Consider the following 15,330-nt stretch of genomic DNA (forward strand, 5'->3'; position numbering starts at 1 on the left):
TGCATACATTTGTGTTTTCTGGGGCATTTTTGCAACAATTTTTGACCTATATCTGGTTGTCCATGGCGATTCCCAGTGGCTGAGATGAATTCAAGCATTCCATTTGTCACTTTTTTGTGCCCTTTAGTGTGTCATCCTAAGTAAGACGGGTAAGCCCAGACTTGGGTCACATCCACACTGTCACTGGAACCAAGCTATACCTGGCGGATGAGCCCTAACTAGGGTAAAAACGGTCCTGGATGCTGTGTCGCAGGTTCACAGAGGACCTGGTCTGGCAGTGTGGGCTGGACTGTTCCCACTGGAGCAGAGTTTAAGACTGATTTGTATCTGGCTGGGTTCAAGCTGAGGTGGCATGGTGGGCAAAATAGCGATGGATTGGAATGCTGCGATTAGCCGTGGCTGAGCTTAATTCAAGCATTCTTGTATACTTTAATGGACTCTACTTCAGCATGTGGGGTATGATGAGTCTCAGATAAAGACACAAACATTAGTTCATCGTTTTCATTATCTGCACCTTTTGTCATGGGCAGGCCTTGAGGGGTACATGGACATTTTTTTAAAATCAGCCAAAGGGCAGGTATTGTTCTTTTTAGTAGTGTTACAAGCATGCAAATGTTCAACTACAATCAAATCGTAAATGCATATTTAGACTGGCATCACAAGTAAAGGGTCTCCAAACCCAGTTACCAGTCCCTCCAACAATTCCTCTAAGTGTTTGCTGTTAACAGAAACTGAGCTGCTCTACTAAACAGAAATACACACTCCTTTATTCAGAAATGTGAAGACGATTCGAGTAGGAGTTATGCTTTTAAAAAGATTTAACTGTGAGTGATTGTCAGATGTATGCACAAAACGTTTTGCTTTATAAGCCTTGCATATCCCGGTCAACAATAGATAAAAAGTGAACTGATAATTAGCTAGTCAGGGCAGGAGTCCATAGGCTCTCTTTAAAGCAGTTCCTATAGTGTGGAAAGAGGAGGAGGGAAAGCCATGTCGCTTTCTGACTACAGCATCATACCTCTGACATATATTACCGCTCGTCCTCTGACTCACAGGGCAGACATTGGTCGAATGCTGCAGCTAACGCCAGCATGACAAGGCCCCACTGAAGGAACGTAAAGGCACGTGATGAAGTGCAGTTTATGAAAGCCAGTGACAAGACATAATTTCTTCATATTACGAAAGATGAGAACAACAAACCAACACGACAGGAGTATATACACAGTCCATGTTTTGTACGTTATATAAATTACGCGGCCAGCGTGGGATTTCATAAATATTGCCTGAATTTCACAAATCACAAAATCGTGATATCCTGGAAGGTCTGACATTGGCTTTTAGGTGTTAGGTTCACGATTACTCCCACCCCACCCATACTTGGACAAAAGGAGGGCTGATGGCCCCTTAAATCAGGCCTTTGTTTTTGGCCCAGCTGGATATAAGAAAGCCCTCTCGCTGCCTGAAGTTGCTGCTCCAAAGGGAATGCAGACAATATGCGGGCTCTCTTGAATTATGCCCAGGTTTCCGAAAAGGACACCACGACAAATTCAGCATGTTTCCCAGGGCCCAGAAATAGCTGCGGGAGCCGTCATTCAGCAGGATCCCCCTACTTTGCGACACTGAAAGCATGTGTAGTGCAGACTGTAACCCCTGTTAGTAAAGGTAGATATATTGGCCTGAAACTGGCTTTTTTACTGACTTGTGTAACCCTGTTAATTTATTACCGAACTGCAACACCCTGGTTGCCAGGTCAGAGGACAGCGCAGAGCTGCCTGGGGAAGAGTATCGTAGGCTATCCGCTGTGGGTGTTTGGCCCCTGACCAGAATAACTTTAAGGTGTTTAGCACCCCAGGGACTGCTGCAATGCTTTCTCCAGCTAATCCTTCCATTAGAATGGAGGGGACACAGTTCTACTAGAAACTAACTATCTATGCTTCTCTAGGGACAACCGTACGTGTGTATGTACCTGCACCTAATGATGGCCACTATGTGCAATATTGAGCTCGGCTCCGCATACTTTAAATTAGAAGTCAACGTTAAAGGGGTTACAATGCGTTATATACTGTTTGTTAACTCCATGGTGAGCTTGCGTCTCTTGTCCAGAACAGCTACCCTTCCCGGCCTGGGCTCACAATGACCACATCATTGGGTGTGGTTCGATTGGAACCTGTTGGAGGCTTCTTAAGCATCTGCGCTTATGAGACAATACACAGTTTGCATTGACCCCAGCTGCACTGATGGGACCGCATTCGTTTGAGAATCAAGTGCACTCAGCCGATTCTGGCGAAACCCAAAATTAATCCTGCGGTTAACTAAAGTGACCAGTCACACAGATCACATCATGTTTAATGAGTAACACCAGGGACTGATTGCTGATACCAAAGTTACCAACCACACTGAAAGTGAAAGCAGAATCTAGGGTGCTCACTCTAGCTGGAATAAAGCTGATATGAAGGGATCCTTCTTCACATCAATTTTCCAAGAAATTGATTGTTATTGAGCATCTATTTTGAAGACCCTCGGTGGGATCCCAAGCCGGCTGTTCTAGTTTCTGACTTAAATATGTAGCAACCCTAACATGATATGTCAAGAAACGGGATAAGATAAACACAGTGTGTCCATGAAAGCCAATACAGCAATAATGGAGAAGGACAGAGGCAAGAACTGAGGTACTACAATCCGTGCCAATATTCAGTATAAATCCTTTGTCCAACTTAATAAAATAGTCCATTGTGTGAAGAAATAGGAGGCATTGCAATGTGCTGCATTAATCCACAGTACTGTGGCTTTTCTGAAAAAAATCTCCTATTGATCAAAGGCCATTGATTTATTCTAGAGAATAATAACAATAAAACAACCTATCTTCTTTTGGGCTCTTTAAACTGTGGCAATCAAAGATTGTATGCCTTCATGATCACAATAAAACCTGAAGTGAGTCAATTACTGAACCCTTCACCCTAAATGAAATAACTAATGCCATCAATCCCACGAAGCATCATATCACTTGGTCAAACAAATTGTGGTTAATTTATCCCTAATTAACACTGTTGTGTGGGCCTACGTGGTTAACAATGGCAGTTCACACTGTCGATCAGTGTGTCCCGGGTGCTGATGCCTTATGAGAGGTACTTTTGTCCTTTGTTACGTACTGAATGTTGTAACTCCCCAAAACAGGGAAAGATCCGGTCTAGACAAAATTTGTCAATTTGTTAAAAAATATACCTCTGTCCTGACAGTCTCTGAGGTCCAGAAATGAGATAATGCTGTTTTGAGGGTGCCTCACTCCAAAACACTGGTAAAGTGCCAGACATACATCAAGAGTCAGACTGTGAGATCGTTTTCAGTCCTCTAACCATACCCCAAACTCTCTTCCCAATTAAATCGCTAAAATGTATGGGAAACATCTATTGGGTAGTAAACAAAAACAAATATTTCTGGAGTAAATTGAAAAGCAGATCTGGTTCCTCATTATGGTCCCCTTACCGAGACTCCGCACCAACACTTATGGCCAAGTCCAATTTGGCACTCAATGAGAAATATGAAGACAATTTCTTGGTCTCACGGGGTTCGCCCTCTTTTTAAAAAATGTTTGTGAGTGATCTTCAGCCCTTCCTCATACATGCCAAGGCTGGCAGTCCTATTGTTAGCAGGATTAAACCACCTATCCGGGTTCTGGAGCCCTCATGAACAGCACCACAGCCTATCTGGTGACAACCTCAGCACCTCGGGTGACTCTCCGCTCACTTTCTGCCAGAAAACCAGTGCCAAAAATAAATAAAAACCAGCCCATAATCTTTCTCAATTTATGCACGAAGGGTCTGACACAGCTTCGCTGCATTCATCAGGACTGTTCCAACCCTGCTCTAATTTATTAATAAAAAAATGGAAGGCACACCTCTGTAAAGAACACTACATCACAGCAAAGTTACAACCCACTTCCACCCTCAAAAGCCAGCTTTCCTTCAAGTCATGGATTGACTCTTAGTTTACTCTTGACCCTGTACACAGCTCTGGTTCCTTTTGGTTAGTTTCTGGCTATACAAATGCAAAGTACTAAAGAGATGCCAGTTCAAGCTGCTGACCCACACACAAAGCTCTACACAACCAAAGACCGCTAGCCTACTTAAACCACAAAGATTACGCTCTGCTTCTCTATCACTTGCAGACATGCCCCGCATCCACCAAAGCAGAAGTGGCGGACGCTCCTTTGCCTACATCACAGAAAAGACCTGGAACAACCTCCCCGTGAAGCTCCGGATCATCACCTTACTTTCCGTAATTCCGAAGGGCCCTCAAAACCTGGCTGTTAGAATAAGTGTTCATCGAAAGGTGGAAGGTGCACTCGTTGAAATCAGACGCAAGCTCTCTTAGTCCCAAAAATGTATTTCTTTATTCCAATAATCTTTAACAAGAACGGCACACAGCCAACGCGTTTCGTTCCGAGAGGGAACTTCATCAGGGCTCCACATGTAAAAAAGCCAATAGGCAATGAGGACAGTCCAAATGAACGCAAACCGTAGATTCCAAAAAATGCACAATGTGCAGGATTGAATCAATAATAATGACCTATTGAGTCGATGTAAAATATGACCCCAAAGCAATTATAAAATCCACGCAAAGCCACATCTCCCCAGAAGCGAGGTAAAAGGCAAAACTCAGTCCTATACCTAGTCAGAGGGCACTCTCGCAGTATCAAGACAAGGAGGTAGCCAATGTGATGAGAACTTTTTGCAATAAGGATAACAGAAATAAGGTGTACTTAAATACAATTATATTTTTACATTGATGTGTAGATGGAAGAGCACTTGTAAGCTCCCAGTAGAAATACACACAAGGGATAGAGAGAAGGGCGATGACTAGCGTATATCAGAGCTGCAGAAAGAGAATATTGAAGCAGTATTTAAATAACATATTGTAGGAGTATGCATGTAAATCACCCCCAGTCACATATCTGGGTTGAATCCATCATCATTCTTTAGCTCACTTCGCCACCCCAGTTCAGACACAGCTATATGCCAATCAGTCTTGACCCTGTGCCTCATGGGAACAGTCCAGCACAAACTGCCAAGCCAAATCTTCCCTGGACCGGAAAGAAGCATCCTGGGACCGGTTTTGGGCTAACAGCCCTCATCAGCCAGGCTAGCTTGAATCCAGTGGCAAAGTGAGCAAGGGACCCACAATATAAGAATAGTCACATATACTATGAATGAATGCCTTACTGTTGCCTTGAGTGCCTGGAGAGCCTGGTTTCTCTGGAAGCCCATGGAGATGATGAGAGCCACAATCTCTTCTGGAGGTTGGTCATCAATCATAACAGGCCCTGCCGCTGCTCCTTCATAGCCCGGTATTACTAATGGCTCTGCAAAATCTGTAATCAACACATATAGTTAGACTTTTAAATGTACAGTAAGAGGTAGTACAATCAGTAGCCCACAGACTGGGACGTACTGCTAAAGCATCCGATACCCACTGGCACAACTAGTTACATTTACATCTGCAAAGAATATTTCTTAAGAACAGACTTATCTCACTATATTTACAATATATCAGTTAGTCAAATACTCTCTTTACCAGATTGCATTTTACTTCCAACATTAGAAATATAGTTCTTCTGTGACCACAGACACATTTATCATATTGCTACATGGACGTACACCAAAAAAATAACACTTCCTATACAAGAAAAAAATACGTGTTTCGGAGGGTAGACCCGCTTTCTCAAGGAAATGTGAAATAACACATTTTAGTAAACTTCTAGAAGAGATATTTTTCTAATGTTGGCAATAAACTACATAAATTAGAAAGAGTACTTGATTAACTGATACTTGAAATACACAGAGATAATGTCTGTTCTAAAGGGTGCCCTGAGATACATTCTTTGCTGATGTAAATTCTTTCACAGATGTTGCTATCGGCCAGCTGGTACTCTTGGAAAAACACTTAATAAAAGAAACATTTGCCTGTTAACCGAAGGTATACTCTGAACACAAGATGTCTTTATTTCAATGCGAATAGATAAAATATTAATCAGGTTGTTGAAGAATTATGACAGCTACCTTTAAGGTAGCGCTTCTACTTTAGAGCAGCTTTTACACCCGAGGGCCATGATATTTACCAATGATGTCAACATGTAAAACATTACACAGAGACGCGAAGAAAGGTGTACCTCAATATAAAGATTATGACTTTGAGCCCTACTGAGAATATGATAGTGGCATATGAAAAAGACAACACACATGCTAATCACAAAGGACTAGTAATATGGTCTGTATCTGCCTTTCGGTCTCAAGTCCCATGCCCCTCAAATTACTAACCGGGTTCCTCCATATGAGCTATTATCCAGTTGAAGGCCACCTCTGCCCCCATGCTTCCCGTGTAGTACACAGCTTTCCGACAGGCCTCCAATGGAAACCCCATCTCAGCGAGCTGCATCACAGAGGACTCATCTATGTCAGGAGCTACAAAACAGGACAAGTGGTCATGGGGAAAACAATCTAAGCAATACCAAACTGCACAGATGTGTTAATTTCACTCATTCATGACCACGAGTAGTTGTGTACCACTATACACGAGTTAATAAACCCACAGCATCAGTATGTATTAGTGGCTCAAGCTCCTGGAATTCCAACAGTAGTTGCAAAGGGAAGGTGGAGTTTTAGAGGGGTCAAGGGCTTGAATGTGGATTAGTTTAGGTTTTGTATTACCTTCACGCGAAAGCTATAAAGTCTACCCACTATGAGGCATGAATGAAAATCATGAGTCTTTATTGTCGACAGTCAGTGGTCAGGTGCTTGAATAGTCTCCCTTTTGTTCGCGGGGCCATGCTGACTACCACCTGTTATGGTAGTGTTGAAAAAATGGTAACCTCATTGAAGTATGAGACTCTACCCAGAGGTCGCAACATATGCCCTGTTATTGGATCTTACTGTAGCGATGCAGCACAAGTAGTAAGCAAGAATGTCCGCACTGCTAGTCTTTGAAGCATAGCCTTCCAAAGCTCAACAAAACATGGGCAGACACAAGACATGCTTCCCATTGTGATGAGGAATTATATATTCACTTGTGCAACAGAATTAATACATTAGTTCACTATCTACTTATACATCCAAAAAGAGACAGAATACTTACGATCCAGATACTGGTTCCGCGTGTGACCTGAAAAAAAAAAACATAACACGAATAAAAAGGTGAGCACTATTACACTGTTTGTTTAAGTTGGCCAACGTAGTCCAGGGCAAATCAGCACATCTTCAAAAAGGGACTTTGCAGAAGTCTATAGAGTGACTTCTTTCATCACCATCAATAGGCTCTAACAGCACTGCAACTCATGCCCCAGAAAGTACAAAAAGCGGTCAGCACTGTGCTTTACCCAATGCAAGATGCCTCCTTTTGCAATCAAAGTTTTCGTAGGAGTCATTCTCCTGGGTGGGTAAATACTGAGAAAAACTCTTTGAATACTAGCAAATACTTGCAAATGTATACATTTGTGTATGATTATAGACTTTACGCTGCAATACTGCTCAGAAAGATCAAATGCCTGCCTTTGCTTAGCGATTTGTTTGCAACAATTGATGGGTTTTCCATGGAGTAAGTCATTTGGTGCATAGATCTCAGCTCTATGAATCAAGATCTTGTTAAGAGAACTTATTGTGCCCTCTGGCACAACTGAGAGCTGCCACTGTCTGGATAGGTTACTGTAAGCTTTACACATTTTTAAGTATTTTAACATAGACAGTATGCATCATATCAAATCTGTGCTGCTTTAATACAGCACAGGAACATGTAAGATTAAAGGCTGTTCATGTATCCCTAGTGCACTCGTAAAAGTTAGACTGAGGCCTGTCATACCCCGGCCGACATCCTTCACACTCTATATTAGTAGGTCCCAATATGGTACTAAATTAATTAGGTTTTTATCATTGTGGTCCAGCCCTTTTTAGGTCAAGCCTAGACAGCACTTGCGCTGTCCCTTTGAGACATGTTGTATATACTTTGTGGGATCACAGCCCGCCCATTGAGTTCCATGTGTTAGTTTTTTTAGTGTCCTTTAAAAATCCTTACTTCCAAGTGGTTACTCTTTCCTATTTATCCCTCCTTTTTATCACTTTTTCACTCCCAGGGAGCAGACCCCACTAAGTGTAGTCCTCCACTTGTCCGATTTTAGCAACTGTAAAAAGGACAACTTTTTCCTTTGTCCAGCCCTCGATGTTTTCAATCGTTCAGAGCTCCGACGTCCTGTAAACAGAGCTATAATTTTTGTTATCTCCTCACATTTGCTGTACATTCAAAGACCAGATCAAATGTCAGGCAGTTTCCGAGAGTGACTCCTTAATAACCATTCTCTGACTTCAAAGTGAGACGGTTTTTCCAAAACCCTTTCCACTTGAATTTGAATTGAATTTAAAATATTTATATAGCGCAACATTCACCGTGCGGTTTCTTGGCGCTGTGGAGACTAATTTAGCAGTAGGGACGAAACTGGTGGAGAAGAGAAAAATAAAATCAGTTCACATTAAGAAAAGCCTGGGTGAAAAGAAAGGTCTTAAGATCTTTTTGGAAAAGGGAATAGTGTCTAGCCAGACGCAGGTGATCGGGGAGGGAATTCCAAAAGGATGGTGCCAGGATTGAAAAATTGGCTCCGCCCCATTTCTTGCGTCTGGGGTGTCCGGGGTACCTGAAGGAGTGATTGGGTAGATGAGCGATGCTCACGGACAGGGGTATACTCTTTTAGCAGAGAAGAGATGAAGGCAGGGGCAGTGCCCTGGCGCGCCTGAAAAACCATGCAACCAGTTTTAAAAAGGGATCGCTCCCTAACAGGTAACCAATGTAGTGCCTTCAGTAGAGAAGTAGAGTGATGGGAGCGGGGGAGGCCATACACCAATCTGGAACCAGCTGGAGCTTCCGCAGACTGTACGCTGGGATGCCGTTGTAGAGGGCGTTAGCGTAGTCCAGCCGGGAAATAACCAGAGCGGACATGATTAACTTGAGTGCAAGGGGAGAAAAGAAACGAGAAACAGAGCGGATAGTTCGAAGAACAAGAAAACAGGAAGAAACAACAGAACTGATTTGTGAGTGAAGGTTGAGATGATGGTTAAATTTAACGCCCAGGGTCTTAACTGAGGAAGAAGGTGTAGGGGGGGATCCTAAAGAGGAAGGCCAGAAAGAGGAATTCCAGGGACTGGAGGAACCACCCGTAAGGACCAATTCTGTTTTGTCAGGGTTCAACTTCAGATGGTTGTGGTTCATCCAGTCCCTGATGAAAATCATAGTAGACTGAAAATTAGAAATAGAATGAGGAGAAGAAGACAGATTAAAGATAAGCTGGAGGTCGTCTGCATAGTTGTAAACAGTGACCTCCAGTTGCTGAAGTGCAAAGATCAGAGGATAGATATAGAGATTAAACAGAAGAGGGGAAAGAGAAGAACCCTGAGGAACACCACATGTGACTTTGAGTTGGGTGGCCGAAAAATCCCCCAGCCGGATCGCCTGGGTGCGGTCCCTCAGGAAGGACGATAGCCAAACCAGGGCTGAGGCCTCGACCCCCGCCGCCCCGACACGGGAAAGTAAGATGGAATGATCCACCGTGTCGAAGGCGGCGGAGAGATCGAGGAGCACCAGAGCCTGGTGGTTGTTTTGGTCCATGCCCTCCCTGAGATTATTCAGGACCGACACCACGACGGACTCGGTGGAGTGCCTAGGCCGGAAACCTGCCTGGCGGGACGCTAGGCCCCCATTGGCTTCTACATGGGCACTGAGGACCGATGTTACATGTCGCTCCAGCACCTTGCCCAAGTAGGGCAGGAGGGAGATGGGACGATAATTAGCTGGAGCCGAGGGATCCGCGCCAGGCTTCTTCAGTATGGGCACTATAGTGGCAGATTTAAGTGCTGGAATTACCACCCCCTGCGCCAGCGAGCTGTTGAGAAGGGAGATTGGCGGTTTGGGGCAAACGGAGTAAATCTGTTGCAAAATATGGGCTGGACAGATGTCCGCCGGGGAACCAGACTTTACTTTGGGAAGTATTGCAAGAAACACTTCTTCTGTAAGCGGAGGGATAGAAGAAAGACAGCAGTGAACAGTCGGGGGAAAAGGCTCGGAAAAAGTAGGGGAAGGGGGTGACTTGCTGCTTGTTTTCTTATTTCCACAGATGAGCCTTCCAGCCCCTTCCACAACTGGGAGCGCTGTGTGAACCGCAATATGTGTGTGGAATTGAGCCTGAATACAGAGCTGTTCCCCCAGTCTGCACTGTAGCATCTATTCCCACCTCCGTCAAGAGGTTTGTGTCCAGCTCAGTCACATTTGTGAGAGGCGATTGCTTAGAAGTTTCCGCCATGATGAACGCAAGGGAAATCCAAGACCGTCATGCTTGACAAAGACTGCAAATCCAGCTGCACTCTCCAGTTCCAGGAGAGCTGTTTGTTCATCCATCTGAGGTAACACATCTTCGGGGACTTTCTTGAAGTAGCAACATTTTTAGACGCTAAACAAAAAAAAACAGATTACAGAATAAAAGCAACGGGCTGCAGGAAGAAGCTATCGGTTTGGGAGCCCTGGCGCTGTCTTTTATACTGTACACACACTGTGTGCCTCCCGCCAGCGCAGGGAGCCGCTCCTGCACGTGTTCGGCAAGTGAGTGACAGACAAAGAAATACAGGGCACAGCAGCAGTGGTTTTTCCCCCAAATACTGCTACGTGGGTTTGGAGTGACCAAATAAATCAAAAAGCAAGCAAAGGTACACTGGTTGCTCATCAGGGCAGCCCACGCCCTCGTCCTCGGGGGCCAACTTTTTTTTTTTTTTTAATAGTCCATGCATATTTTTTACAAGAACAACAGTAATGTCTACCGTCCCATCCCACTTAAGGCCTCAAATTTTCGGATGGCGCTTGTTTGGAAGGCAATTCTGCTTCTGTTTACTTTAATTACCAACTAGGAATAATTTAGACAGTTCTCCAATGCATTTTAAGTGATTTCCTATGTCTGCTTCTTAAAGTGTGCACTAAAACAGGTTTCGACTAATTTGCCCACTGACGTTAACATGAAAGTTCTGGTCTTGCCAGTAAAAAAAACTCCCAGGGAGAAACCCTAATTCGAGCTTGGAAGTTTGCAAAACTCCCGAACGCACTGCGCGCTATTTCCTTCCATCTATCTTCTGTGTCCCGCCTCTGTGGCTTTAATATCTTTTCCTCAGCTCCTATCTCCCTCCAGGTCATTTACTTACAGGGAAAATCTCAAACAAATGTAAATATTTGAACCATCATTGATAAACAACAGCTTTAAAATCGTGAATCACCATTAAATGTTTTAGTGTTTAAAAAGTGAAAGCATTGAAGCTTCTAAGCTTGGTAGCCGCCGCATACCGGATATGCTTGATATCTATAGGCATAGGTGTGTATCTATTGCTCTATATGGATCAGGTATTTGGGGCTACTGTCCGCACAGGGAACTTCAAGTCACCGAGAATGGGTTCCTTAAAAGACTCTTTTGTTTACCTCCCTCGGCTTCCAATGAACTGTGTCACAGCGAGGCAAGTTTGTCTTACCTAACAGACCTGATGGGAATGAGACCTTTAATGGTCTGGAGGTCAATTTGGGCTAAAGACGAGACTGATTTTACCAGGCAGATCATTTTGGATTGTCTTAAAATGAGCAAAGTTTGCAATATCCCCTGGTTAAGTTATGTTTCATCTTCTTACAGTCATATCTTTAACCTCGACATTGTCAATGATCCCCATAGTGCTGTTACTGTATCTAAAAAGGAACTCAAAAATGTCTTTATTGGGGCCAAATCTAACTTACGTAGGGCAAAATGCAATACCATGTCAACCTATGCATTCTATTATTCTAACTTGTCGTAGGGCAAGGGCATGCCTATGTATCTTAAATTTATTACCAAGCAATCGCATTTGTTTGTTCTTACGAGGCTAAGACTTGGTATTGTACATAATTTAGTGGCCTTCCCAGTGATGAAACTTCATAGTCAATCCCCCTGCCCCTGTGATGGCCAATCTAGGCAAAGTACCTTGCACTTTATGCTCATTTGCCCTTTTTATATGTACCTTCGCCGCTATTATCTTAGACCTGTTTTTAGAAAAAACTCAGTGTATACTACAGCCCAAGCCCTGAAATTGTTATTTGCACTTGACTCTGCTGATACTTGTTTTTTCACTGCTACCTTTTTACTCAAAGCTGTTTCGCATAGGAAAAGTTTGGTGTTTTAATATCTTTCTTAAACCCCGATATTGATGAGTTTTTGTCGCTTCCAATATAATGTGTATTTTGTGTATCTTTTAATGTATGCTTTTGTGATTGTTTTTAATAATCGAATAAAGCTTTGAAATTGAATTGAATGTGTATCTTCATGAGAAAATTCTATTAACGTACTTTTAACCTGCCTAAATGTTATTATAAACATTTTAGTGCTCTGTGGGCCCCACGCACAGATGGTGGCCAAGTATTTATTTACAGCAAGGGTAGTGCTTAGAGGCACACACATAGGGGTCAGCAGTGGAGTGCAAGCAGATTTGTATTGGCATTTATAATGCACTTTCGTACCTCTTCTAAGTGCTTTTGGAATCTAAAAGTAAATAACTACTCTGTCATGCATGATTGGAAGAATGTTGGGTGAGATGTGGCCTGTAACGGGCCACGTTTGGGAGTATGACTTTTGGATGAGTGCACCACAGGCATGTCGCAGCGCTTTATTGCATGAGGTGAGGCTCAAAAGAGTGTGGGAGACAGGGTCGCTGTCTGTATAAAAAGGCCATTCAATATTTTCAGTTGAGGCCCATTGAATTGGTTGTTTTATGGAACAGCCAGATCTTAATTTTATTTTTTAAATTCTTGGCGATTGCTTATTATTTATTATTCTGTAGGTTGATCCTGTGTGGCATACCCGGATATTTAGTGTGACACAACAACACCACACAATTCAAAGCCACACAGTTCAACACCAGCCAACATAATTTCACTCCAGATAACACAACTGAATGCAACATGATTCAACTCCATATAATTACACTCTACCCAATACCACATAAATACATCCCACATAAAACCCCTTTGTCACATGCCACATTATTCCAATCGGCATAATTTCACTCAATGCCACACAGTTCCATGCCACACAATTTAATTCCACACATTCCAATCCGCACCACAGAATTTCACATCATGCCACAAAATTCACCAGCATACCACATAATTAAACTCCACTACATGGCACTCGACAACACAAAATACCATTCCATGACACACAATCCCACTCCACATAATTCCAGTACACTCAATACCACATAATTACTATCCACATCCTACCACTGCACACTGCGTACCATGCCGCATAATTCCACTACAAAAATCCGCTCCATATCACACAATTCCACGTTACACAATTCCACAACGAACAAATCCAATCCAACCCGCATAATTCCACTCCATACCACATATATCACTCCATAACACATGGGTAAAAGGTATTGTCACAACACCAACAGCTCTAACTCTTGTAAAAGTAAGACCTGTTGGCTTTGCCAATGCTTGTTTGTTAAGGCAATGTGTGGTTTAAAGGCTTGAGATTGTGAGGACATCCATATATTTTCTGTGTTTCCCCATTAATTTTTTTATCTATGGGCAACATTGCATTTCACCTCCAGAGCAGTTGAGGCTGCTAATCTGGCAATAGATGTGTGTGCTCTGGTCTGAAAATGAAGAACAGTTTTGCACTGAAGTTGCCATTAACTAACAATTTCATAGGACAACTACAATTGCATGTAGACGGTTTGCAGAGTATGGGATGCAACAGTGTACAAAATATTTTCCAGGTTAGGTAAGCAAATGGACTTAGTTAAATGTTACCTAGCGGGTTACAGAGGATTTCATATGGATAACAACACTAATCGGCTAACTTCGGTTAGGGTTGTATAGAAAACTTCAGATTCTCAACATAAAGGCAAATCGGTCACATTAAAGCGGTGTAATCATTAGATTTTGATTCCCTCCTATTTAGCCACGGGTTAGAACTTGCAACATTACCTGCTTAAATCTTAGCTGCAGTTTTTACTAGAGAGGTCACTGACTATCTTGGCTGGCCTCCTGGTGGCCACACCTCACTGTCCCATTTCACAACTAGTTTCCCCTGGGGCTCAGCTGGCGAGCTGTCTGGCTAACAATGGCACCTACACAATGGATTCAGGGAAAGAGTGAAAATTGCTCCACACACACACAGACACACATACCCCACACGCAGGTCACCTTTCACTGTGCAAGCAAACCTATAACTCTAAAGAAAGAAGACACGCCGTCCTCAGGATAGTCAAGCCATCCACAGATGGGACCTAAGAGACTGAGCTTTTCTTCAAACCTAGCTGGAATTTACTGAGTCCGCCTTGAATGGTTTTAGAGAGAGGGAGAGATTTGGACAGAAAACCAGGTAATTTCCATATTACTTCTCTACATTAGCAGGAACTCTGGAAGAGAGTTTAAAAGACAGTAGGTCTGTAAAACTGGAAATGTTAGTTTGCCAAAAATAGTGGTTGGAGAACGCATTAGACTCTTGGAATGTTTTATTTACTGGTTGTGATAAATCATAGACTGCTTTCTCCCGCCTGGTTCAGAGAGTGCGTCTATAGGGTGGGAATCTCCGGAACCAGAACATTCCTCCAGGGGGAGTGTAACTGAATGCTTGCAGACTCTTCGGGGCCTAGGGTTCCAGTTCCTGACAAGAAGCCTGTTTGTCCAATAAAATAGTGCTCATCAGAAAAGATATAAAGGTCTTGAAGATAAAGAAAACCTTGGTCTCCTTGAAGAGAACCAAAATGTACATAACTGGGCATTCATTCAGCCTGCCCTGTGTCTAAGAGACTGAAGAAGTCTTTGTGGGCACAGAGAGTTGGAATTGTGTCAGAGGAATCACATGAAACAGCTGTAACTGGACTCAACCGCATCCAGAGATCATGGATGACTCAGGAGTTACACAAATGAGAATCGAGCAATTAATTGTAATGTGTACTTGTACAGCGCACTAATACCCCAACTGGGGTGTCCTGGCGCTGTAATGCATAACGCTGTGGAACCCTTCCTGGCTTTTTTTTTTCCCTGTGAAATGTCCACTCCTGGGCACCCCCAAGGTGCCAGGCATCCCAGCACTGTTGGGGCCGTTGTGGAGATTAAGCAAGCTACTGCCCAGAGTTGCAGAGTGGGACCCATGATTAGAACAGGCACTGAGGCGAGAATTATCAGGTCGGGGCCCCGAGGTGGGAATTGAACCCTGGTCCAGGTCAGACCTCTGCATCAGGGTCTGCCGCCCTAACCATTGAGCCACACTTCTCCAAT

General features: G+C 43.4%; 1 protein-coding gene across 1 annotated transcript in view; it reads right to left on the reverse strand.

Annotated features, from left to right (window-relative positions):
• USP13 (ubiquitin specific peptidase 13) overlaps positions 1–15,330 on the reverse strand; it is a 365,038-nt gene that overhangs the window by 75,260 nt on the left and 274,448 nt on the right. Inside the window, exons 16-18 of the mRNA XM_086944367.1 lie at positions 7,129–7,155; positions 6,315–6,458; positions 5,220–5,368 (exon numbers count right to left, since the gene is read on the reverse strand). Of these exons, the coding sequence (XP_086800493.1) occupies positions 5,220–5,368; positions 6,315–6,458; positions 7,129–7,155 (320 nt within the window). The remainder of the gene's footprint in view (positions 1–5,219; positions 5,369–6,314; positions 6,459–7,128; positions 7,156–15,330) is intronic.

The sequence above is a fragment of the Lissotriton vulgaris genome, chromosome 11 (genome assembly GCF_964263255.1).
Source record: "Lissotriton vulgaris chromosome 11, aLisVul1.2, whole genome shotgun sequence".
NCBI classification, from domain to species: Eukaryota; Metazoa; Chordata; class Amphibia; order Caudata; family Salamandridae; genus Lissotriton; species Lissotriton vulgaris.